Below are 27,072 nucleotides of genomic sequence, written 5' to 3'. Positions count from 1 at the left end.
CATTGAACCAATTCAATGAAAACGTAACAACTTTGATTTCTTTGTTGGTTACTAGTAAACTGTTTTAATCAAGAATAGTCATATTGCTTTATATCTACACTACTAAACACTAGTAAACTGTTTGATAAGCATGGAAGTCAAACTGTTAGCAGATGATTAATTGGGATTGATCAAGTTTTAAGACTTGATTTCTACTGAGAATATGCGCAACTAGTGTTTTGACTAGCTTCTTTGTTTCATTTCTTGTTCGATTATTTGTTTAGTTGACTAAGGTGGTTGTAATAGTTAGTGCAAATCAGTTTTGAGTGACTATTGTAATAGTTAGTGCAAAAGCAGTTTATTTTTATTATTTTAATTTTAACTATTATTTTCAATTATTATTCAAGTTTTAATTTTATTATTATGGATTGGTTTTATGCAATTGTTTTCAATTTACTAAATAATGCATTTGTTTATTTTTGTAATTCAAGTAAAGTTTGGATATTTTTATTTTTAATATTCCAATTTATTAAATAATGCATTTGTTAAAATAAAATAATTAAATGCATAAAAATAATTAAATTATATATTTAAAATTAATTAAATTAAATTATTTTTATTTTTAATATTTTTATTTTAATATTCCAATTTATTAAAATAAAAATAATTAAAGTATATATTTAATTATTAAATACCGTTTAATAATTACAAAGTCTTTAATTGTTTTAATTAACAAAATATTGTTTTAATTAAGCGTAATGAATATTAAGAATAAATGCTAGTGACAACAAAATTTCAAATAAAATTTAAAATTACATTAAATTTTAATTTGATGTAGAATGTGATTTAAAAATTTATTTTGGTGCAATTGTATAATTATAATTTTAATTTTAATTCAATATATAGATGAAATTTTAATTTTAGCTCAATTATACATGTACCTACAAAGCATCAACATAATAACATGATCAAAGATTTTGAAGACGAAGAATTTATGCAAATTGCTCTAGACTATTTTCAAAATTTGTTCACCTCACAAGGATAGTCTAATTCTACATAAGGTTTTGGTTAATAGACTAAGGCATGCCATCTGTGATTGTATTATCGAGGCCTAAAGTGCTTTTATATCATGACAACTAATTTGATAAAGAAATTATTTTCAAGTTGCAAAGATAATTTTAATTTTTATTTTTTGCTTCGTAAAGATTCTAAATTTGTATTGTTCATTTTTCTTTGATAGTGTGTTATTGCTTCCTCTTCTTCTTTGGCTTGTTTGATTGCTTCCTCCACCCACAGTTGAGCGTCTTGTATTCACACAATCACTGCAAGTTCTTTGGCAATTAAATTATTTAATTTTATTTTACTGTTATTGAAATTATGATTGGAGAAATGTGAACCTTTTACTACGATTTGAAGATATATAACACATTAATATCTTGCAGTAATGGCTCGTCTGTTTTAGTTGCACAAAGTGTGAGGCGTAAAAGAATTGGTATTGCATTGACAATATGGTTGCAAATCTGTAGAACTGCGAGTTGGTTCTTACTTACATTGGGTGCCAGTCATAGCCTACAAACTTATAAACCAAAGATTAAGTCCTATATTTTAGATTTTTATGCAAAACGGGATTATGTGAAAAGGCTTATATATGCTAGTGACGAGACCTGTATTGAACAAGTTAGGATGAATAGAATTGCCTTTTTTAAACTATGTGAGATGTTACAAATGTTAGGGGGATTGAAGTCGTCAAGGAACATGCTTGTTGATGAGCTAGTGGTAATGTTTTTACATATCAGTTCCCATCACCTTAAAAATCAAGTTATCAAGTATCACTTTAATAGGTTCGGGGAAACTGTTAGCAGATCATTTCATAGTGTTTTAAATGCTGTCATATGCTTACAAGATGTGTTATTTAAAAAGGCAGAGCCAATTACAACTAATTCTTCAGACACAAGGTGGAAATGGTTTAAGGTATTGGACTGAGTTTTATATATAGCTTGTACATAATTTAGTTGATTTAGATTTAAATTTAGTATCCTAACTCAAGGTTTTATAACATGTGATATAGAATTGCTTAGGTGCTCTTGATGGAACCCATATCAAGATTAGGGTTCCAACAGTTGATAAACCTAGATATCGAACGCGAAAAGGTGACATAGCAACAAATATGCTAGGTGTTTTTACACCTGATATGCAATTTGTTTACATTCTTCCTGGTTGGGAAGGTTCTGTTGCTAATGGACCTGTTCTTCGAGATGTCATTAGTAGGAGACATGGACTAAAAGTTCCTCATGGTAAAGTGGAAAGTTAGAGGACTTTGAATTATTCATTAAGATCAAACATTTTTGAGGAATTAATCATTTTAAAAAAGTTTTTTTATAGATTGTTATTATCTAGTTGATGCTGGATACAAAAATTGTGAGGGATTTCTTACACCTTATAGAGGACAATGATATCATTTGAATGAGTGGTGTCAGGGTTATTATCCAAGTACTCCAGAAGAATTTTTTAATATGAAACATGCCTTAGCACGTAATGTTATTGAAAGATACTTTAGGTTATTAAAACTTAGATGGGGAATACTTAGGAGTCCATCATTCTATCCTGTAAGGGTGCACAATAGAATCATTATTGCATATTGTTTGCTCCATAATTTTATTCGAACCCATATGAGTATTGATCCTATTGAAGCGGAGGTGGGAGAAGGATCACCTAGTAATGTGGTAGATGACGATGAACCAAATATCATAAATATTCATCCATCGGATGCATGGGCTACTTGGACGATGGAACTAGCCAACCAAATGTTCGATGAATGGCAATCATCTAGAAATTAGTTAGGTTTAGGAACAAAATGAGTTGGAGTTAATTTGTTTATGTTATTTTATGTATCTAGTTTGTGAAACTTTGGTGGTGTTTGAATTGTTTTTTGTATTGTACTAAACTTGTTGAATTATAATTTAATTTCTTTTCATTCATCATGTGTTATAATTTTATAATGTGTTGAGCTTTTGATTCATGATATTGAACTTAATTTTAATTTTATAAAGTGTTCACCTTTTGATTCGTGATATTAAACTTAATTTTAATTTGTTTTTTTTCTTAAGATAATTATGTCAGGTTTTCAGAATCAAATGTTTCTTCCCAAGCTTCTTGAGGAAGCAAAAGGAAATGGGTTCCAGAAGAAGATGCAGCATTAGTTTCCTGTATGGTGGACTTGCACAATGTTGGAACCTTTAATGCTGATACGGGGTTCAAAGCCGGTTATTTAAATGAGTTGGAAAAAATGTTAGAAAAGGCTTTGCCCAATGCAATGTTGAAGGCTAGACCTAATATTGAATCGAGGATTAGGTTACTAAAAAGGGATTGGTCAATCGTGTATGACATGCTTAATGGCCAAAACAATAGCGGTTTTGGTTGGGATGAGCATAGGCAGCTCGTTGTTGCTGAAGATGCGGTTTGGAACTCTTATTTAAATGTAAGAATTATTTCAAGTCTTTATTATCTTATTTTTACCAAACTTATAACTAATATGATTTCCTCATTTTTATAGAGTCATAAAGAAGTCGGTCAATATAGACATCGTAGTTTCCCTTACTATGACCAATTTACTACCATTTACACAAGATATCGAGCGACTGGAAAAGATGCTCAAACAGCCGCTGATGTTATTGAAGAAATAAATGTTCAGGATATACCTACTACAGATATTAATGAAGAAATAAACGAATTCTATGACTGCGAAGCTGATGTCTCTTTGGATGACATGGATGTTTCTACTACGGAACCGCAACCAGATAGAAACCAAGGGGGTTCCACATCTTCAAAGAAGAAAAAAAAAGAATTCTGATGCAAGTGATCATATTTCTTCTTCATTTCATGATGCTGCCACTTTATTGGCGGAAAACATGCGGGCCATTGGTGAACAAATCAGTAGGAGTATTGCCTTCGATGTGGTAGTTCAGCGAAAGTCAGAAGAATTCCAGATCATCCAAGAAAAAGCTATAAATTTATATCCAACCTTATGTGAAATAGAAGGTTTAACTTTGGATGAGCGCTATCGAGCATTGAGAAAAATTCCAAATCACCCAACACAAATGCTCATTTTCTTTAGTTCACCTTCTAATATGCGGTTGGAATGGGTCAAAAGATTTCTTGCTGACCATTAAAAATCATGGTTCTGTTGATGATATTTTCGTAACTTTTTCTATTTGTAATATTTGGGATGGTATGTCATTACAATGTTCTAAACTTTTTGATGTTGTAAAACTGTATAACATATAGATTATAACATAGAATTTCATGAATTTCATGTAACCTTTTGTTAATATATGAATATTATGTTTATGCGAATATAATTCTCAAGTTATTTATTACTGCTAATATTTTTTATTGTAGAATAATTAAATTATTTGTTTCACTAATGATATTTTAGCACATTAAATATGTATTACAGTTTAAAAATAATAAAGTAGATTATATATTATTTTTATAGTATTATATATTATGATTTTAGTAAATTCATATAAGAATATTTAATATTAAGAATTATTAAATTATATATTTTTATTAAATTATATTTAATAATAATTATTTTAAATTATATTTTATAGTATTATATATTATGATTTTAGTAAATTCATATAAGAATATTTAATATTAAGAATTTTATAAATTATATATTTTATTAAATTATATGTAATAATAATTATGTTAAAATATGATTAAATTATTTATTATTTATATTAATAATCTTATTAAAATTTAATAACAATAAGAATAATCATCTACCTAATAAAATTATGCTAAGGGTATTCTAGTCATTTTAGTTTTTTTCCTTATTCTATTACAACATCATTCCATTCAACCAAATACAAGAATACTATTACAGTTCTATTCCATTCCATTCAACCAAACAATTGAATTACTATTACGCCTCTATTCCATTACAGCTCTATTCCATTACAACTTTATTCTATTACAACGAACCAAACATGCCCTTATTGTATATGTGATGTCCATATTTTCCAACAATCTCCCACTTGGACCACATATATTAGTTACTCTATAATTACATGTCATTATATAACCTTATGAGCTCAAAACTTTACTATCATATCCAAAAAGGTATTCCGAACAATCTCTTCCATTAATTATGTTAACATAGAACCAATGCGACTTTTGTTACATATATCGTAACTAAATCCATCCTTGATCACGTATATTAACACAACCAAATGACATAAATCAAGTATGGATGTGTACTATGGAAATTACATGCAATATGATCTAAACATGTCTATTTCCAACTGGTCCTCCTTAAACCTTAGTGAGATCAAACCTTACCAAAATCAGAGTGTGAATAAACCAAATAAACTTTATTTTTGCAGAAAATAAACCTAATATTAGTAAACTAAAATAACTGAAAATTGTCTATAACATAAAATCATTAAAAAGTACAAACTCCCCCTAAAACTAAATATCCTCAAATGACATTACACCCATATAAGCAGTGTGCTCATGAAAAAACTTGGGTGGTAGTCCCATAATAAGCAGATCCGCAATCATGGAGTTTGTCCCAATATGCTTTATAGGCACTTAACCACTCTGATCTTTTACTTTAACAACTAGGAACTTAAAGTCTATGTGTTTTGACTTTTATGTGTTGATATGAAAATGCATTATGGATTGTAAGTTTATCCATGTGGTGTAGAAGAAATGTTTTGCGTAATGTGTATTATGCATGAATAGTACTATTGGTTGAATGCTTGTGTATGAAATGCATGTATATAAATGATAGGCAGAGTTGTGGAGGTTTGTCAAAATGTGATTGAGATGGGAGAAGGAGCGGAGAATATGATATGTTACACGTTTTGCCTTCTATATGGCATGTGAATGCAAATCGAGATTGGTGAACGACCCCGGCCTTGCAAGGGAACACATATGTGTTCAAATTAACAAGGAGGATTTGTGGAGGTTTGGGTGAACTATACAAAATGAATATTAATGGTATTCAGTTTTGTAGAGGTTCAGCAGACTATACGGAGAATATTTGCACATAGTTATGAAAGCCCTTTACTGGTAGTATGAAAGCCCTTTAAGGGTGGTAAAAGACTCTACGGAGTCGAAGGCTTTTAGTCGTATTAGTTTTTCAATTAGTTTTTTCATTTACGATTAGACTAAGGACATGTTTAGGTTCGTCTACTAATATAAGCTGTCTTTTCGTATTACGATCTGGCCACATAATACCGTACGTTTAGTATTAGTTAAACATTAGACAACCAATGAATAACATTTGCTTCCATTTTGCTTTGCGTGCAAAACCCGTTCGAGGAAAATAATACAAAGTGTTAATATAATTCATGAATAAAATTATTAACTAATCCATTTGAAAAATTACAAGTATACTTAGACAAAAATACTATACTTAGGGCACTAGATCCAACAAAACGTTCATTGAGTCTAGTTTAAAAAATAATAAGCAAATATTAATTTTGATTTATGTAGGCCAAGATATAAATAATTTAGTGATTGCTCTTGAAGTAGACAACTATGTTAAGAGTATATGTGTCTTGTTAGTGAAAAACTAATTAATATTACATATAGGCATGTTATACTAAAAGCAAAAATTCTCATATATATGCATGTACATATGGGATGTGGAACAGAGAGGAGGAGGAGGAAAATTAATGGAAAAGTTGTAATGCTAAGAAGTTGATACAATAGATGGAATTGCTAATATGTATGAGAAGTTAAAATAAACTTGTGAAGATTAAATTGAGCTCTAGTGAAATTTTAAGCTTGAAAAGTGACAAAAAAATGTTTGAAAATGAAATATGTTTAAATATTGTTTATGAAATGTTTACAACTTCATTTGTGGATCCCCTATTCCAGGTCTCGAGACATAAGAGCCAAAGTCTTGAAACAGGTCAATTTTGAATTAAAAATACTATAGCCATAAGGCCATGCATCAAGATATATGCACTTTTGTCTCAAGACAAGAAAATTTCAAATAAAAATTACTATAGTACTAGAGTAATGTCTCAAGATATGTAGATTCTTTTCTTGAAATATACAAGCTATGACTAAAGATTTTCTTGTTTTGCTTTAAAAAAAAACCTCGAACAACCTCCATTCAAAACCAAGTCATAAGGAAAGTTTAGAAATGGTAGAACATTTAAATAACCTTAAATTGGCTTGAATGATGAATGGAACGTGAATGAATAATTTAAATTTTGGTGAAGTGATTGATTCATAAACGTGGCATTCTTTGCTCAAGTTTAATTATGAGTTCGGGTAAATGGTGTTACATATCAAATCGAATCCTATGACATGCCAACTATACTTATGAATTTATGAGTATTTTTCTTTACCAATTATCATTAAATCATATAACAACATAAATAACATTAAGATATCAATATCAATATGCATGTACACATTAAACATATAATAAATCATTTCTTATATAGATACCATCTCAATATTACCCTATAATCATATATACTCATATTTCAAACATATCCCAATCATATCAAGTAATCAAGTATAGATGTACTTCAAATCATACTTATCATCAATGTCATGTTTAACATAAATACACAAACCATTCATCATTTTCATTGAATTTCATGTTCAAAATCTATATCACAAGCAACTATTTATATACACGCACATGTATCATCGTAACAATGCCACCAAAATCAAATAAATTTAACATACCTTTCTTGAGGTTCTTTATCTATATCATTTCATTGTATTAAATTACCTATTAAATTACAAACTGAAAACAAATTATGAGAGTACAAGCCAATTTAGTTATCTATCATTCACTATCGCCATAGATCCTCGACAATTCGCTCTACTTCTGCTACATTCGATAATTAAATTAAAAAATTATATTAATTCACATTCTACAAACATAATGTCAATAATCAAGCATAATTGCTTTTACAAGTAAGTCCTCTTTTAACCTTAATATTCAAATCACTCAGATTACTTGAGTTTCTCGATTGAATCTAAATTCGACTTCAGTATCTATTTATTAGGAACCTGAAACTATAAATCCATAGCATTAATTTCCAACAACTTTATTTTTTTTTTACAATTTAGCTCTTAATAACTCAACAAAGCTTCCTTAACTTGATTACCTCATTTCTAACATGTATAACATATAATCTAACTCAACAATTAACATTTCATAATTAACTTAGATGAAGAAGAAAGATGAAGAAGGACTTGGTTTTGTTTTCCTTCTCCTTAAGTACGACTTAATGAAGAAGAAAGATGGATAACTGTTTTGTTTTCTCTCTACCATTTAGCTTAGACACATATCTACATATATGCATATAATCATAATTAACTAAATTTAATGATAAAAATCAATGGCTACAAACATTTATGAAAACATTTAGTGGAATACAATAGCTCAAATCAATATTGGCCATTAACCTTAAATGAATTAGGGAATAATTGATTTTAAGGGCATGTGAAATTATTAATCAAAGACTTGCTCAAAGCTTCAATTACCTTATAATTTAGTACACGTACTATTTATATCATAGCCTAATCAATTTTATTATTAGGTAATTCCATTTCTTAATCTCATATTTGATTTGTAACTATCTTTTCAACTTTTTGATAATTCAATTTAGAGAATTCAACTTTGAACCGAGTTTTCAACATTGACAAAAATTGAATAGTTACAAAGATCATCTTTGAAAGGCATGCCAAGACTTGGCTACTTTAGTTTATCTACTTTTTCTTTCTATAAAAAATATTAAATATTATATTAAAATATCATATTGTTAAAATAATATAAGCTACTTAAAATAAGTTTAAATTAGTAATTTACAAATATAGTATTATTTGAATCATATTTGAGGTTCTTAAGCTGAATGAGATTTGGTAAACGATAAAGTATTGACAGATATCAGTGGAAGAAAAAATAACAATGATATGAACTACAGATGAGAAAGAAAAAGAACTTTAGCAGAAAAATGATCTCCTCATCCAATTTATCTGCTTCAATAGGTGGTAAAAAGTAAAAGTAGGGTTGACTTCAACAACAAAATACCAGGATCATCACTAGCCAATCCCAATAAAGGCATTATTAATTATTTAAAAAAAACCCTAAAAGTATTTACAATATTCAAACATAAAATAACATTATTTTAAAATGGTTATTCAAGGAATAAGAAGATAACCGGTTAAGATGAATTGCCAATGTGGGTACTCGTAGAAGAGGTCTCTTTACTTTGACAAGCTTGTGAAGAAATGAACCATCACTAGCCCTAACAATGACTCTTCCAGCAACACTTAGGTCTCTGTCGAACCAAGTGTGCCATAAACCACCTCCATAAGTTTGAGACAAGGACTGTCTGTATGTGCAGCAATAACATGAAAGCCATTACCAACAATGTACCTGCAAAACTAACACAGAATTCCCTTGAAATTTCTTTAATTCCAAAAGTTCTAAATTAAAAATTTTCAAGATATATTCCTCTCACTTTTCTCCTACGGCAAAAGCCACCAAACAAGACATGTTCCTAGTGAAGAAGTATCGTCCACCAGGCCTAAGGTCCCACTCATCATTCTCATTTAATAAATGAAAACCAGCAGCAATTAGTTGTCGTTTTGCTTCAGCTGTGTACAAGAAAATTTAACAAGTTTGGTCCAAGGCAAATAATTAGTGATTTTCTCTCAACGAGGCATTGTCACTCAATGGCAAAGAGTAGGCCTTAGAACCTATATATCACGTTCGATTCCTTTAATGCACTAATTTAATTCGACTTTATATTAAATTTTTGCAGGCTATATCTAGATTAGTTTGTATATTAGTTTCATTTCATCTACTAGATGTGATAATTATTATGTGAAAACATCTTTATGCTCATAATATTGTAATCTCTACTTGTACATAAAGAAAAACTAATGCTAAAATTTAGAGATTTCATCACTAAATAAGCAAAAATAAAAAAAACAAAAAATAATATTTTGCAAAGAATTGCTAATAAATTTAATTACAGATTGGAGTTGCAAAGAAATAGTAATATGTTCAAATACTAAAACAAAAGCTGAAAGAAACGGATGGAGGGAACCAATATTTGGCAAACCTGTAGCGTGAAACTGAGTCCAGGATTCGTTGAGATAATTCAAAAGATCTCCGACGATGGACGGATTCGTGGATGCTGAGGGGGAAGAGGAGGAGGAGCAGAGGAGAGGAGGAGTGACGGAGAATTTGCGGCGGCGAAAATTGATGGAGAAGGAGGAGTGGGAATGGGGTAGTCTGGAGAAGTAGGCTGATGGATGGTGCAGCAGTTGCGCTCGGCTTATCGTTGCCATTGGTTTCGCTCCTTACAGGCCTACCCTCTGTGATATGTCCAAAATAAGGGGAAAATGTTGAAGACAATGTTAAAAAATCTAAAGGAGAGAAAAATTAAAACAGAGAAAGCCAAATGCAATGTTGAAGCAAAGATTCTTACCTGAAAACGGCCTCCGATGAAGATAATGTTGAGGATTTGTTATGAAAGCAAAAGAAATGAGGACACATCTGCAATACCGATGGAAGGAGAAGCAGAAATCTATGAGGGCAGAAAAAGGAAACGAAAATAAGAAATAGGTAAGGATTCTCTAATCCGCGTTGGATGGGGGGAATACCTATTACGGGACCGGGTGTATTAGGGAAGGAACAGTTTTGGGACGTAATGGCAATACAACCAACCAAACAACGAATTAAAGGAGGATTAAGTGGGGCTCACAGATTAGGGGTGTATTGGCATAGTATCATACATAAGATTGAATCAATCTATAAACACGGGTTAAAAATCTTACCGGGATTATTGGTGCTGGGTCGGAGACGTTGATGCCACGCAAAAGCCCAGCCCAAGCTAATCACTCCCTATTCGCATAAACCATCAAACATACGTTGATCATTCGGTTTCAAAAGGTAGCCCAATAAATTCAATCCAGGCCTGTTGAGCCATAACGGTTGTTATCCAAAACCTTTGAACCGGGTTCAGTTTTCAGCCGACAACCAATTCCCTGAAATCAGTCAACCCTAGCCCAAACATAATAATACTCTTTGAAAAACCCTAATTTCAGGTCTCACTCGCACTATATATATTCTCCTTTGAACCACCCTTCCCATCAATAGTCTCACCTCTCTTCTTCTCCTCTTCGGCGTTGTTTGTTTCATCAAAAAAAAAAAGTTTAGATCGGCAAGTATTTTTCAATTTTCTCTTTTATGTTTTTTCTCTGTTTGTGCTTTTCAATTGTTATCTTCAAGTTAAGCGATGATTTTTCTTTTCATGAAAATATAAAGAAGATTGCAATGATGATGCAATTTTTCGTGGACTAGAGTTTCTGATCTGGGTTTTCCCAGTAGTTGAAGACTAACCCTTGGCTGTCTGAGTAACCTTCTTTATTCTATTTATTTTCAAAGGTTTTTTTGTTAGTTGTGGTTTTCTTTGGGGGAGGGTTTGGATTTGTTGAATGGTGGAGTTGAGGCTAATGATGATAATTTAAAATAGTCTTAGCGGATTTCAGTGAGATATTATTGTCAATGATCTGATTGTTACACACACTGAGGCCTTTCCTTTTAGTAAAACCAAAAATCCTTTTGGATTTTGATTTTTTTTAAATTCAATTCAGAGGAAATAAAGGGGGATTTGATTTTTGCTATGATGAGGTAAAAACACTTAAGTGTTGATGGGCAGTGGATTTGGATCTTTCAATTTTTGAAGATCTGCCGTGAGCCCTCTTTTTAAACGACTTCTCCTTCCACTGAGCTCTAAAATCCCATTTTTTCCATTAATATCTCTAAACCTTCTGTTTTATAATTTAGTTTTAAATTAATGGGTAATTAAGTAGAGCGTCTATTACCAATTCTGGGGGATAATTAGTTCCTCTTGGCATAATGGCTCAGACGCTATATTGAAATATGTGGTTATCCTGATTATTGGCTTTTCCCATGTCTTTTGATCCTGGAAACGCCACAAATACTTGTATTTCTTGCCTTGAGAATTATCCTCTCTCAAGAAAGGAGTTGAGAAGACGATATAAATTGAGTATTTTGTCTGAACTGGGGGACTTTGTAAATTAAACGATCTTAGATAATGGAGAATGTTTGTTGGTGTATATTCTTCGATCTTTCTTCTAGACATCTTAGTTTTCTTTTATGATTCGAAATTGGAAAATGTGTGGGATTTTGTTTTATGATTCGAAATTGGATTTGAATAGTGAACTCGAAATTGATTATTCATTTATCTTTGGTATCAGACCCAAAACATAAATTGCTTAATCTAAACAAGAAGAAACTTACCTTTCTTTTACTGTGAAGAAGATGATGAGAATGGCGTAGGTTGAGTTTTGGATTTAAGGGTATCCTTTAAGGTGCTGGGACAATGTTTGTTTTGGGAAGATTAGGAACTTGTTTCTTTGTTTTTCTAAGAAATTCAGTTGGCTCATATTTTGAAGTTGAGATGAATTTTGTTAGGCAGTGGAGTGGATGCTTGCTCATTATGGGTGCACCACTCTCAAGGCGGTGATTTCTGTTAACTATCTTGATAGGTCATAAAGTAGCTTATGTTTTTCTGTTATCTATCTTTGTTTGTGCTTTTCAAGTTTTGCAATGGTTTTTCTTTTCTTGAAAATATAAAGAAGATTGCAATGATGATGCAATTTTTTGTGGACTAGAGTTTCTGATCTGGGTTTTCCCAGTAGTTGAAGACTAACCCTTGGCTGTCTGAGTAACCTTCTTTATTCTTTTTTTTTTAAAGTTTTTTTTGTTAGTTATGGTTTTCTTTGGGGGAGGGTTTTTATCTGTTGAATGGTGGAGGCTAATGATGATAATTTAAAATTGTCTTAGCGGATTTCAGTGAGATATTGCCATCAATGATCTGATTGTTACACACACCGAAGCCTTTCCTAATATTAATCGAAAAATTCTTTTGGATTTTTTTAATTTTAGTTGAGTTTAAAAAGGGAATATGATGAGATAAGAACGGGCAATGGATTGGGTCTTTCATTTTGTGGAAGATTTGCCGTGTGCCCTCTTTTTTTTATCGACTTCTTCCAATGAGCCCTTAATCCCCATTATTATGGTTTCCATCAAATTCTTTGAACCTTTGTTTTGTAATTTAGTTGTAAATTAATGGATTAGAGAAAGCGTCTATTACCAGTTCTGGGGGATAATTAGTTCCTCTTGGCATAGTGGCTTAAACGCTATATTGAAATCTGTGGTTATCCTGATTATTGGCTTTTTCCCATGCCTTTTGATCCTGGAAACGCCACAATTACTTGTTTGTCTTGCCTTAGAAGTTATCTTCTCTAAAGAAACGAGTTGAGAAGACCATAGAATTTGAGTATTTTGTAGCTGGGATGATGAAAGGTGAATTGTGTTTATGCATATCTGTCTTTGGTATCTACAGTTTGAATCGAGTTTTAAATTTATAGATGAACAATATCAGCTCCCGGTTGCATTTTTGTACCACAACTTCAGGTACTGGATAATTTTACTATTTATCGCAATTAAGCAATGAAGCAATGCCGATTTCGTGTGTATTTTTTTATGCTTTTGTGAAGGCTCTATAAGCAAACTCGTTATTACCTTTGATTTAATACAATGATTTCAAACTCTGGTATTTTAATAGTTATACCAAGATCAGATCCTGACCAAACTGATTTACCAAGATTTGATCCTTTCCTAACTGAAATTCCAAGATCTGATTCATGATCATATAGATTTCATTCGGACCAACTACAGGACATTTTTATTGGAGGTAGATGGGAAGTTTTCCATCAGGCCATTGGGCTTTTAAGTGGATAAATTGGTAATAAAATATTAGTAACTATTTTTTCTGAGGTATTTCTTCGATTGTAAGATCTTTACATAGAAAGAGATTCGAAGGATATCAGATTCAAAGGAAAAAACTATATAATAAATATAAATCAAGGAGTGAGCAACTATACTTAAATCAAGTCTCCATTACCGATCTGAAAGGAGCAAAGTAGGACTCATGTCAAAATATGGACAAAAATAAGTTGTCCTAACATAGGTTGACAACCGTTAAAGCGAACAAGGCATCTTGATAGGTCGTTTTCCATCATTATCGATTGGGAGAAAAAAACAGAATTTAAGATGCTTAGAACGAATCAACCAAAATGAGTCAAAGAGGATTCGAGAAAATGAACACTTAATCGCTCAAGCGAACGTAAGTCACCACATATTTAAATGAGAGTCCTATTTGATTCAAGACAACTTCTCACTTGGCAGGAGACAAGCTCATCATCTAATGCCACTTATTTTTTCGCAAAAAATTGAACACCCTTCGTTTTGAAAAAATGGAAACAACGAACAAGGAGTTATATGTATGAGTGAGGGTGGGGTTAAAGGCGGTGTGGAAAGAGAAGGAAAATGGGAGGAAAAGAAAAGTGAATGGAGATCAGAAGGGTGAAGGGTTCAATGTTGGTATGCTCAAGTGGTGAATAAATGATCTGGTGATCACAACTCACGGGTCCATGTGTGAAGAATGAATTTAAGGGGATGTGAGAAACATTAAACCTTTATTGATCTAAGTAGACAAAATCTTATTCTTGCAATATGTTTTTTATGCAATAATTGAATCACAACCACAATATTCTTCTCCAGCCTTTTAAGGTATCAACTTCGGAAAAAAATGATTATTAAGCTCTTGAAACTGTTTTAGAGGTTTCAAAATATTCTTTGTTGCCATTTACGTGAATATTTATCTATATTCAAACTATCTTAACGAATAGCATTAATTTCATGGTGTGATTTAAGTGATTCCAATAAAACTGTGATATCCTTTCCATTTACTTCAATCCTTAAAATAGATCAAATTTTATTAGATCGTTTACATAAAAATATACCTAATTAAAAATTATATGAAACCCATTAATACTTATTCTAACTGGATATTTTATGTATGTGCATCACGCATCTAATATTTCAATGTCTTAAATTAAACTAATTAAAATAATTTTTTATAATTAATTTAATCTATGTTAATAATTAAATCTCAACTCTTTTTGAATTTTGATTGTTTCACCCATATGGTGTGATTAGTAGAATATTCTAACGTTGACGGTAACACTAAAACAATGTCAATATTAAACATCTAGGGTGAGTTTGGATGGGCAGTGCGTTTACCTACGGTTAGTGTAAAAACAGCGGTGGCAGTGAGATTAGATACTGTAGCGATATTGTAGCGTGAGACAAAAAGTAAGCTAAACGCACCGCACTGCACCCAATGCCCATCCAAACCCACCCCCAGTAATGGATCAATGCTACTCAAGTTGCAGAAAATCATGGTTTAATTTTTTTATAATGATATCATTTTGTATATCCCTTTTTTTCTTTGATATCTGTATTGAACACGCATGCAATGGCTTCCTCGGGCCGGATGGAGATTGGCCCTCGAGTGCAAAGGCAGAGAAGAGAGCTTGACTGTAAGACGCACCTGTCGAGTAGGGATGAAAGTCGACCTTAGTGATCCGACGGTGCCGAGTGGAAAGGCCGTTGCTCATCAGATAAAAGTTACTCTAGGGATAACAGGTTGATTTTACCCAAGAGCTCACCATCAACGGGAAGGTTTTGCACCTTGATGTTGGCTCTTCGCCACCTGGGGCTGTAGTATGTTCCAAGGGTTAGGTTGTTTGCCCATTAAAGCGGCACGTGACCTAGGCATAGAACGTCATGAGACAGTTCAGCCCATATCTGGTGTGGGCGTTAGAGCATTAAGAGGACCTTTCCTAGTACGAGAGGACCGGGAAGGACGTACCTCTAGTGTACCAGTTATCGTGCCCACGATAAACGTTGGGTAGCCAAGTGCGGAGCAGATAACTGCTAAAAGCATCTAAGTAGTAAGCCCACCCCAAGAAAAGTGCTCTCTTATTTCGACTTCCCCAAAGCCTCTGGTAGCATAGTCGAGACGGCAAAGGGTTCTTTGTCCCTATGGGGATCGAGTGACAGAAGTTTTGAGAAGTCATGTAATAATCACACTTGTATAATCCAATATTTTATTTATTGAATATTGAATAAATTAAAACAAACAAATAAGTTAATATGAAATATCCTATTCATTTGAGTACAACCATGCATTTCTTGTCTCACCTGATCAATGGGCCCAATATATCATTCTCATCATGTACAAGGGATAAATCTTATATTGATCATTCATATTCCACTATATAGATTGTGACATATGGATGGTATGAACTACCTAATCAAGAATTCTTGAACAGTGAGCAACCAGAGCTATTACCCACTGCATAAAAAAATTCATTAATGAAAAATATAATTCCATTGGAAAATAAAAAATACACATGTCGGATGATATGGTTGTTGCTATTCGCTCCAACAACGAATCATTGGTTTAACTGAATAACTAAATAAAAGAGATAGACCTTTCTCTTCTTCTCAGATCGATGGATCTTTTCAATTGGAGGAGCCCCTATATGGATGATATATGGATAATACACATTCCAGTTGGCCGAGCACAATTCTATTCTAATTGTTTTGTTTCATACCCAACATTGGTTTTGATAGTACAACCATTTACGAAATAATTTGACTATGTCAAAGTATACAACTCACGATGTTGGAACTATGCTAATCTCAAGTTTTAGGATTATACATATAATTATCACTATTCCAAAATAATTCAAAAAGCATTCTCATGGTGTGTCAATTCAATATATTATTCATATCCATAACATCTTGTCATCAACTACGTATATATTAGTTTAAATGTATTGTTGTTGTCCAAACCCGTAATAATATTTAACTATGAACATTTAAGAATAAGTATATTATTCTTAGAATATTATTATTAAATAGTATTTAATACAAAGAAATAAGACTAAATTACCAATAAGTGCCAATTTTTTTTTTAAATTTACCAGATTAGGCCGTGTTTGGAAGACTTACAAAAATAGACCGATTTTAAGAAAACACTTCCACGTAAATGAGTTTTCAAGTGAAATGCAAAAAAAAAAAAAACACTTCTAGCTGGACACCTGTTTGCCTAGTCACTTGAAAACGCGTTTTCCCCTACCAATTCCTACTTTTCCAACTGCTAATTAAATAGCCGTTCCCCTCCAATGGTCACCTTCCCTCTTATAAACCCCCATTATATTTTTCTCACAAATCACTCTCAAAATTCTCTCAAAATTCTCACATTCTCAAATCACTCTCAAAATTCTCTCAATTCTCTATTAAATTCTTATTTAAATTTTATTTCTCTATAAAAAAATATTATAATTATCTTTAATATTTTCTCAAAATTTTTTATTAAAAATTAATCTGTGTTATTTGAAATTAGCAAATGGTCGGATCTCTAATCCGTTTTATTGGCTACCACATTTCCGTCAATTAATTGCAAATGGTAAGAATATTTTTTAATATATTTCAATGTTGTTTAATTTTTTATTTCATTGTTATATTTAAAATTAATATTTTGTATTTTTTTACCTAAATAGGTGGAAGATCAAATTTTGAAGTGATATATTCGTAATCTACCTACTCCTCTATCACCCTTGATCGAACCATACTTCAGAGAAACTGATTTTTTACACGTGGCCCTTGAAGCCCGGGGGTGTAAGTTGGACCCGACACTTGTAAGCGTGTTGGTGGAAAGGTGGAAACCCGAGAAGCATACATTTCATCTTCCATGTGACGAGTGTACTATCATTTTGGAGGACGTGCAGTTACAGTTGGGGTTGCCAGTGGATGGGTTGTTAGTCACTGGGTCAGTTCATGCGATCGATTGGGGAGGTGCATGTGGTGAACTTTTGGGTCTAGTTCCGGAGACGATTTATGGAGGCCAGATTGAAATGAGTTGGTTAAGAAGAAACTTCAGGAGGATGGATAAGGATTCGATTGAAGTCGAAAGATAACGACACGCTCGGGCATACATCCTTTAGATCATCAAGGGTATCTTGATGCTGAATAAGTCATGAAATCTCATTCATCTAAGATAGCTATTGAAACTCATCAACTTTAGAGAAACGGGTGAACTTAATTAAGGATTCATCTTGTTGGCGACCTTGTACCGGGAGATGTGTTAAATAACGCAACCATAGAAAATTAAAATTGGTGATTGCATTTTACTACTGTAGTCATTAAATGATATATTTACCATAATAAATTTAATTAAATTTAGAATTATTATGCTAACAAGTTATTTCATTTTTATATTCCCATTTGTAACAAGGTAAAATTCATTAGATTTTACCATTATAAAATTAATTAAAATTTAAATTATTATGCTAACAAGTTATTTCAATAGGTGTAACCATGAGCCAAGTTACGCGAGATTACTGAATGGCTTCAAGATATACGGCTTCTGTTAGACCAATGATCAAAAGTGGAGGTATGCATTTATTTAAATTTGAATCATATAATATTAGCATAGTCGATTTGAGATTTAGTAGTATATATATCACTAAAGTTTTTATTATTTAAATATAATTTGAATGGACACTATACGAGGATCAGATAATTAAAGAATGCATCCCTGAAGAACTCTTTGTGAATCCGAACATCTGGTACGTGAAGGTGCCATTGGTAGTGTACATTATTGTTGAGATGCACGAGTCGAAGTATGTACCGTCTTATTCTGGTGTGTATGCTAACACTTTCATCTTCACATAAGCACCATATATTCCACCACGTTTTTCTTCTTCTATTTCTATCAGATTTTGTTTTCGGACCTCTGTCTCGAAGTATTACACACTCATGCCATCTACACTTCTAATGCTAATGATGACGTATAGGCTGTCTATGTTTCGGGCATCGACCGAGAGTCCCGTCATTATGCCATCGTGTATGAGACATAACATAGTTATACCCATATGTCGTTTGTGTCGTAAACACCTCCGAGATTATTGTTCTACCAAAGTGGATCATTTACCCAACCACCTGTTCCTAGATTGAAGGATGCATGATGACAACTGATGAGCAACCGATCGAAATCAACCGAAGGCGAAGAAAATGAGATGCCAAAGCCATAACTCCAATCAAAGGTTGAACCAATAAGAAATTCAGTGCGCAACCGTTGATCATCCCGATATGACACATATTCTGATTGGCATTTGGACTGATTTACTTTATCATTATGCTCGTCATGTTAACATTTAAATAAATATAAAACATTTATATTGTATCGATAATGTATATTATTATGCTTTTAAATGAATATCATTTTCTTTCATTTTAGTTGGTATTGTTATCATTTTACAAATTTAAATCAAGATTATACGTGGAAGATGGATTACAATAAAATTGATGTTAACGATGTGTTGTACTTGTATCATCCTTTCGATGTTGAAATGACGACATTGTATGGCCCAAGTTCCTACACCATCCGAATAACCTCTACTGGTTTGACCTCTCCTGAATATTTATGTTACTGCGTATTCGAGTCGACGTCGGCCGACATTTTGGTTTGTGACGCAATGATCTATCAGGTAACAACTTAAATGGAGTGCTTGATATAAGCAGCCACCTATGTTCACCTAGGATCGATTGAAATACATGTCTTCACACGTTGTACATGTTTTCTAGTTTATACACTTCACCCACAGAACTCATGGGATCTGAACGTTGATTGCTACATTTTGCAATTGCATGAGCATATGGAAAACAAAATGTGTCAAATCTCCTACAGTCGCAAGTCATCTGTCTCAAGTATACACAGTACGCTCCTCTAACAATACCTTGGTCTGGTCTATTGAACTTTGTTACCTGAAACCATAGTTGTTCGCGTGAGTGGCACACAGAATGCATACAGTTTACTCGCTGTTCGCTTTGGGAAAAAATTAACCAAACAGAAGTATGTCTCTTTTACAATCAAGGTTATTGGCAAATGGCACGTTTCCTTGAAAACGAAATTGTGTCCATTGATTGAAGGGTATGTTAGAGAGGTAGTTTGTACCCACATCGTTAACTGCCCAAAAGTTTGCCAACATTTCATGGAAACGGTCTTTCACGAGCTCATACCCTATCGAAAGAAGTGAATAGTGGCGATTACATACTAAAAAATTTCAAAGAATCTTTAATAGTGACGATTACATAGCAAGGAATTTTAAAAAATCTTTAATAGTGGCGATTACATACCCATGTTGGTAACTTGTGCTTGCTTAGTAGTTGAGGGATATTGTCTATGGTAGTTTGATACAACATGGCTTAGACAATACCTATGGTGTCTGCAGTCCTAGAGGCTTTTCGGCCGTTTAATTGCAACTAATATTCCAGGTCCCCAATCGGAGATGACACAAATATTGAGTTAGGGGCAAACATGCCTCTTCAACCAAGATAGTAAGAAATCCTAATTGTCTGCTAACTCTCTAGGCGTGATTGCAAAGACAATCGGTAGAATTTTTTTATTGTTGTCCTATGCGATAGCCAACAACAACCAATGGGTATATCTCCCGTGCACAAAAGTATCTTCGATCTATATAAGTGGCTTGCAGTACTGGAATGCCTCTCGATATTCCTTGAAAGTCTAGAACAAATGTTTGAACACTCGACATCCATGGAGTAACTGATTGTTGTAGTACGCATGCCCTGTTTTCATATAGATTACACAACCTGATATGTATATCTCCAAGACTCGACACCACTGACATACCTCGTTGTACAACGCGTCCCACCCACTATGTATCTTCTTCAATGCCTTTTGCTTTGTGCTCCACACCTTGCGGTATGAAGACGTGTAATCAAGCTGAGTACAAATATTTGTAATTAAAATTGTCACAATAATCTTGAGACTCGCTTTCAATGTAGGTAATATAATGTTTGCGATCATCTCTGAATCCAATTTTAGATGATATTGTGAAATATCTGTAACCACACGAGTACATTAAAATTAACAATTCAATTATGACATAAGATATATCGATATTGATACAGTACCCGTCAACACATGTATGTGGAGTGGTAAACTTATTTATCATCCAAAACATTGTCTTTTTTCTTAATAGAAGTCATGATTTTCCATGTACATCAACGGTCTTACATTCTGCACTTCGCCTCAAACTTTTCAGATCAGGATTTAACCACGTGAAAGTTTACCACATTCTTGATGTTGTATTGCTTCACTACAGCGAAAAAACCATATTTGGTGGAAAACTCCTTCCCCACTTTCAAATATCTCGAATCTAATAAAGAACTCGCGTGGCCTGACCTCTTGTATGGTAGTTCTGCATACTCCAACCCATCCTCTATTGATAGGTCTACATTATGCATGTGGGCTAAAGACGAGTACACCTTGAACCGTGGATATTCTTTGGCATCTTCGTCGAAATCTTTTTCTTTAGCATCTTCGTCAAAATCTTCATCTCTTTCACCATCTTTTAGTTTAATTGGAACCAAAAATGGTTCAGAAAATAATGTAATTTTTGAACCATCGGCACTGAGCTCCTGGATTGGATCAGCCTCGGATTCACTTTCGTTTTCATTCTCAGACCCACCAATATCTATTGTGTTAGATGTCCCTTTGCCGATGGATGTCGTAGGGGGTACATCATCCCTTCTCGTGTAGTTGTCAAAATGTCAAAAATTATTTGTCGATAGCCAACCATTGAAAGTTGATGTCATTCTCCTGTAAGAGTTGCCAACATTGAACATCGACTGAATGAAGTTTAAATCAATACCACTAACTCAGTGTTGTGCATGGGTTGTATATTTCGTCCTACCACCCCAACCTGATTGTTTAGTGTTTTGTCTGTCGTAGTTGAATTTTAGGGCTGAGACAGATGAGTGTCTTCCCATTGATGAATTCGAGATATCATAATTTAAAGCTCCCAACAAAGTGGTGAACCCACCACACAACTGTGTCGTTGGACTATCAACATGTTCTTTCATTCTGGAATCTTGAACATGAACAGATGTCGATGTCTAAGGGCATTGGTCTGGCCTTGAAAACTCAGCATATAACTCAAGAAACAGTGATTCACTGTCCAAATATGACTGCACCATCACCTTCAACCCCCTCGCACCTCTGATATCGAAAGTATTATATCTAACAGGGTCGTCTGAAGCACAAAATCAAAATTTAAGGGACGGTACTCTCAGCTGGTTGGATTCGATAATTTTCTACCTAATTCTTGTCTGTAGTTCTGGTAATTGTATGTTCTGGTTAAAAGTTAGCCGCACTGTGTTCTCTGATAAAAAAATGGCCCCGTTCTGAGTTCACAATCGTAATAACCAATAGCTTTAATTCGTCCACTCATTTTCAACCAAATAATTTGTCTAGAGATGTTAAAAAATATTATGCAAAAAATTAATATTGTGACTAAATATGAACAACAATAATCAATGCTTACTTTTATACAAATTGTGTCGTTGATCCAACTTATACCTTTTCCACGAACTTCTCTTCCTCTGATCTCCCTAACAACTTTTTTTTTACTGGTAAATGGCTTATGCCACTTGAGGCTGAAATATGTTTCATTTATAGATCAGGGGACGAACTCCAAGTTGATTTCAAAATATTTTTCCTGCCTAGTGGTAGGTTGAAATTTGTAGAGAGATAACGCTCCATGCAGGACGCACTGTCAGAAAAAGTACTGAAAGTGTGTCCAATTAGAAGCATTTTCAGTGTATGTCAACTGAAAGCGCTTCCAACCAGACGTGCTTTCAGTACTTATGCGATAATGTGTCTTGCTTGGAGTGCTATCTCTCTACAAATTTCAACCCTCACTTGGGACAAAAAATCCATCATATATCTCGAGATATATTTTCAGAACCCATCTCGTCAATAATAATGCATTGGGATAAATAATTTACTAAAATAGCAGTTCAAACTAGTATTAAAAATGTGCAAAAATTTGAAAACTAATATTTCATCCCAAACGAGTACTTCAAGTTTCGGTGAAAATATGATGTTTTTAAATTTTGAATACAATATTAATTATTTAACATTTCAAAAACCATAAATCCTAAAGAACATACTTCAAAAACCCTAACTTTAAACCCTAAAACACAAAACCTTAACCTTAAAGTACAAAACCCTAACACCAGAAATATCCAAGAGGAAAACACTTTCAGCTGGAAGCTTTTTCAGTTGATTTGTCAGAAAATGCATCTACGTATAAACATTTTCGTAAAATCAACTTATTCCCGTAATTCTTCTAAAAAAGGGCCTAATCTGGTAAATTTCAAAAAATTTCGACATTTATTGGAAATTTAGTCAAGAAATAAAGATTAAAAATAATAATGACAATATATTTATTAATAAATTAGGTAAATAGGTATATGATATGATAGTCTCATGATTAGTATTTGAGCATCCAATAAAGGGAAGATGAAAGATGGCTAGACAGCTAACGATGAGAGGGTGACTCCGACAGCCACGTTAGCAACAATACTAGCAACAGTGAAAGGAAAAACAAATGATGAAAAAGAGAAAAAAAAAAGAGAAGAAGAAAAGAAGGAATAGAGATGAAAGTAGGAGAGAATGAGCCAATGGTTGTCCCAAAAGCTACCACGTAGCTGGTTGGAGACAATGTCGAAGAGAACATTTTTTTTGTGTGAATAAGTGAATTTGGGGTATTTTACTACAAAATGCCCATTTCCAACATTATTTACGGAAATGGGCCATTTAAAAAATTATTTACCAAAATGGGCCAAAAAACCCAAAACGCGCCTACGTAGAAGTGTTTTAAGGAGAAATGTCAGAAAACTGCCTTTTCCAACATTATTTACGGAAATGAACGAATTTTACCATGTTAGCAAAAATGTGTTGACGTGGAAGCGCTTGTGCTGACATGACAAAACCGTGCTTAAGTGGGCGCGTTTTAGCCCATCTTTTTGCCCCAACGGTCACCTCCAACAATCATTTAAAAATTTGACCATTGGGGTCAACGGTCATGAAAAAAAATTATAAAACCCCTCACCCATTTTTAAAAAAAAAATTCCTCCAAATTACATTTCTTCCAAATTTCTCTCTAAATTTCTCAAAAAAACTCTCAAAGCTCTCTAAGTTTTTAATTTTTATCTAAATTAATATTAACTTTTTTTTTATAATTTCTAAAAAATTTGATCGTGTTAGCAATGACCCAACAATTAATTCGTCTTGATGATACACATATCTTCGTCGACCAAATGAAAATGGTAAGGGTTAATTTCAAATTTTTAATATTATTTAATTTTTTTCATTTATGTAATTTAATTAATATATTTATATAATTTTTTATAGCAGTCGGTAGATCGGGTGTTACAATGTTATATATGTAATATGCCTGGTCCTCCATCACTGTTGATAGAAAATTACTTGAGGGAAGCGGGTTTTTGGCACGTGGCCAATATAGGCTAGGGAGTAAGTTGGACCTGAAACTCATTAGCGCGTTCATAGAGAGGTGAAGACCCGAGACACACACATTCCATCTTTCACCCGAAGAGTGTACAATCACTTTGGAAGACATGTAGTTATAATTAAGTTTATTGGTGAATGGGTTCGTACTCACCGAGTCCGCTCAATCTGCTGATTGGGGAGCCATATGCTACGATCTTTTGGGTGCGATTCCAGATAATATTTACGGAGGTCGGGTCGAGATGGGCAGGTTACTAGACACATTCCCAGAGCCGAGGGATGATTTGATTGAAGTAGAAAGAATACAATAAGCTAGGGCAAACATCATTGAGATTCACAGAGGTTATCTGATGAGGGACAAGTCACGAAACCTCATAATCTGAAGTGGCTACTAAAACTCATCGATTTTAGAGCAGCTGGCGAACTCAGTTGGGGGTCTGCCGTGTTGTTGACATTGTACCAGGAGATGTGTCGGGCGACGCAACCAAATAAAATCTGAATCAGAGGTTGCCTCTCACTACTACAATCATGGGCTCAGTTTCACTTTCTATTTTTACGTCCTCAAGTGAACCACCCGTATACATTCCCACTCTTAACAAGGTAAAATTTATATTAGATTTTACAATTATTAAATAGATTTAAATTATATTTTTGTGCTAAAATATTATTTAAATAGGTGGAACCATTCGGTGAGTTATGGGGGAATACCTACCGCTCTTGAAGATAAATGATTTCTATTAGACCAACAGTCGGAAACGCATGTAAGTATATATTTCATTTTGAACTATATATACATAACATAGTCGATTTCGTATTTAGTATTTAGTATTATGTATATAACTAATATTATTACGTTCATATAGTTTCAATGGACACCATACGAGGATCCGGTAATTCGGGTAGTAATTTCGGATGAATTTCTATAGAATCCGAACATCTGGCATGTTAGAGTCCCATTGGTCAACGATGCTATAGTCAAGATGCACCAAACAAATAGAGTGTTGCGAAAATTCAGATCCCGATAACTGATTCATGTGGCACCTGATGTGCTCGATGAAGAGCACAAAATCGACTTACAGTGATCGAACACGCATTGGCCGGGGCTTCTTCTTGAAATATATCGAAATATGGGAAAATCGATATGATAATATACCTAATCACGAACCGATTATTGTTTCAAAGTTAGCGTACGAGTCAGATTACATGCCATGGTTTAGGATCCATGGCAAGCTATATTTACTCTCAAAAGAGTAGAGGCGTTGGCAATTTCGTGCTGAAAGAGAACAATGTGGCCCTTTAAATCCAATGACAAAGGCTGGCGGGGTGAGCCCATCAATAGTGTTCACGCAATCACTGAGCCCAACGGAGCAAGCGATGATACCCACATCACAGCCCTTTTAGATTATGCCAGGTATGTATCCTAACACTTATATGTTTCATTTTCCCAGTCCTATGCAAGGTTAGAATGCATGGCCTGGTGCATCATATTTCTTGATGACTCTGACTCAATCGATGATATATAGACCATCGCCGCAGAAGGGACTAAATGAGGCACCCTTAGGGAGCTCATCTCATTTCCAATCTCTATCGCCTTATGGGATTCAAACACCTCCGCTATGGGTGACGCAAACACCCCCACAATCTTTGTTCTTTTAAGGTGGGTCATCCTCTCAACACCCACAACTAGAAGCTAATCCCAAACAACCACAACCTCAGTCGGAAGTTGAACCAAGAAGGAATCTATTGCGTAACGGTCGACCACCCTCATGTGGCACTAATTCCAACCGACACATGCATTGTTTTTTAAATATATTTGTACAAACTGCTTTTATATTGTTTCATTTAATAAAACAGAAGTTGTTTTGAATATTTTTGTACAAATTATTTTTATATTGTGCCATTTAATAAAATAAAAGTTTTTTTGAATAAGACAATACAAATTAGTTTTACATAGTTTCATTTAATAAATTAGGAACTATTTCGATTTGGACATGTTCGAATTGTATGACCCGGGTTTCTACACCACCTGCACAACTTCTGTTGGTTCATTCTTTCTCTGATATCCATATTATCACATATGCTAGTTGAGCATGATCGACATTTTGGTTTGTGACGCCATTCTTTATCCGATAATAACTTAAATGGAGTAAGCGATATAAATGGCCACTTACGTTCATCTGAGACTAACGAGAATACGTGTCTCCACAAGTTGTGTATGTATTCTAATTTGTACACTTCATCGACATAGCTTATGGGATCCAAATAGTGATTCTGACAAGCTGCAATTATATGAGCGCATGGATAACGAAGTGCGTTAAACCTCCCACAATCGCAAGTCCTATTTCTCAGGTCTACACGATATTGTCCGCAGGTAATACCTTGGTTCGGTTTGTTGGACTCCGTCACACGAAACCATAAGTTGTCGCAATTGTGACACACTATGTGCATGGAGTTGGCTCGCGCCCTAGCCTTATTAATTTCTTGCACTACATTCTAGAACCATACATGGCCTCTCTGCATTTGGCCTTTATAACTCGATGCTCACTTTAGAAACAGTGCCGCCAAACTGAAGTATGTCTCCCACATAACCGATGTTATCGACAAATCACGAGTTCTTTTTAGAACAGAATTAATGCATTTAGCTAGGTTTGAGGTCATTTGACCATATCGTAGGCCGTCATCGTATGATTGTGTCCACTGATCAAAATGTATGTTATAGAGGTGGTTTGCGCCTTGATTTTTAATTGAATGCAAA

General features: G+C 33.6%; 1 protein-coding gene and 7 non-coding genes across 9 annotated transcripts; 7 read left to right on the top strand and 1 right to left on the bottom strand.

Annotated features, from left to right (window-relative positions):
* Positions 1–8,966: 8,966 nt before the first annotated feature.
* On the bottom strand, positions 8,967–10,674 carry LOC105784576 (probable aspartyl aminopeptidase). 2 transcript variants are annotated; one of them, XM_012610479.2, is made up of 4 exons: positions 10,464–10,674; positions 10,095–10,350; positions 9,489–9,624; positions 8,967–9,411 (listed from the first exon to the last, which is right to left on the bottom strand). In XM_012610479.2, the coding sequence occupies exons 2-4, from the start codon at positions 10,321–10,323 to the stop codon at positions 9,273–9,275; spliced, it is 504 nt and encodes a 167-aa protein (XP_012465933.1). In that variant the 5' UTR covers positions 10,324–10,350; positions 10,464–10,674; the 3' UTR covers positions 8,967–9,272. The 2 variants fall into 2 exon arrangements, with proteins under 2 accessions (XP_012465933.1, XP_012465934.1); XM_012610480.2 differs by having other exon boundaries at positions 8,967–9,403; positions 10,464–10,670.
* A 628-nt stretch (positions 10,675–11,302) lies between these two features.
* On the top strand, positions 11,303–11,399 carry LOC128036452 (small nucleolar RNA Z157/R69/R10). Its single transcript, XR_008193247.1, has one exon. It is a non-coding gene; the product is annotated as a small nucleolar RNA Z157/R69/R10 (small nucleolar RNA).
* An 85-nt stretch (positions 11,400–11,484) lies between these two features.
* On the top strand, positions 11,485–11,572 carry LOC128036455 (small nucleolar RNA R11/Z151). Its single transcript, XR_008193250.1, has one exon. It is a non-coding gene; the product is annotated as a small nucleolar RNA R11/Z151 (small nucleolar RNA).
* Positions 11,573–11,654: 82 nt separating this feature from the next.
* LOC128036456 (small nucleolar RNA Z152/R70/R12) lies at positions 11,655–11,772 on the top strand. Its single transcript, XR_008193251.1, has one exon. It is a non-coding gene; the product is annotated as a small nucleolar RNA Z152/R70/R12 (small nucleolar RNA).
* An 88-nt stretch (positions 11,773–11,860) lies between these two features.
* LOC128036466 (small nucleolar RNA snoR80) lies at positions 11,861–11,984 on the top strand. Its single transcript, XR_008193261.1, has one exon. It is a non-coding gene; the product is annotated as a small nucleolar RNA snoR80 (small nucleolar RNA).
* A 655-nt stretch (positions 11,985–12,639) lies between these two features.
* On the top strand, positions 12,640–12,736 carry LOC128036450 (small nucleolar RNA Z157/R69/R10). The gene has a single exon (XR_008193245.1). It is a non-coding gene; the product is annotated as a small nucleolar RNA Z157/R69/R10 (small nucleolar RNA).
* Positions 12,737–12,815: 79 nt separating this feature from the next.
* Positions 12,816–12,903, top strand: LOC128036454 (small nucleolar RNA R11/Z151). The gene has a single exon (XR_008193249.1). It is a non-coding gene; the product is annotated as a small nucleolar RNA R11/Z151 (small nucleolar RNA).
* A 252-nt stretch (positions 12,904–13,155) lies between these two features.
* On the top strand, positions 13,156–13,280 carry LOC128036467 (small nucleolar RNA snoR80). The gene has a single exon (XR_008193262.1). It is a non-coding gene; the product is annotated as a small nucleolar RNA snoR80 (small nucleolar RNA).
* The last annotated feature ends 13,792 nt before the right edge of the window (positions 13,281–27,072 follow it).

Source organism: Gossypium raimondii, chromosome 13 (genome assembly GCF_025698545.1).
Source record: "Gossypium raimondii isolate GPD5lz chromosome 13, ASM2569854v1, whole genome shotgun sequence".
NCBI classification, from domain to species: domain Eukaryota; kingdom Viridiplantae; phylum Streptophyta; class Magnoliopsida; order Malvales; family Malvaceae; genus Gossypium; species Gossypium raimondii.
Note: the sequence above shows the minus strand (reverse complement) of the source record. Positions and strands in the feature narration are given on the sequence as shown.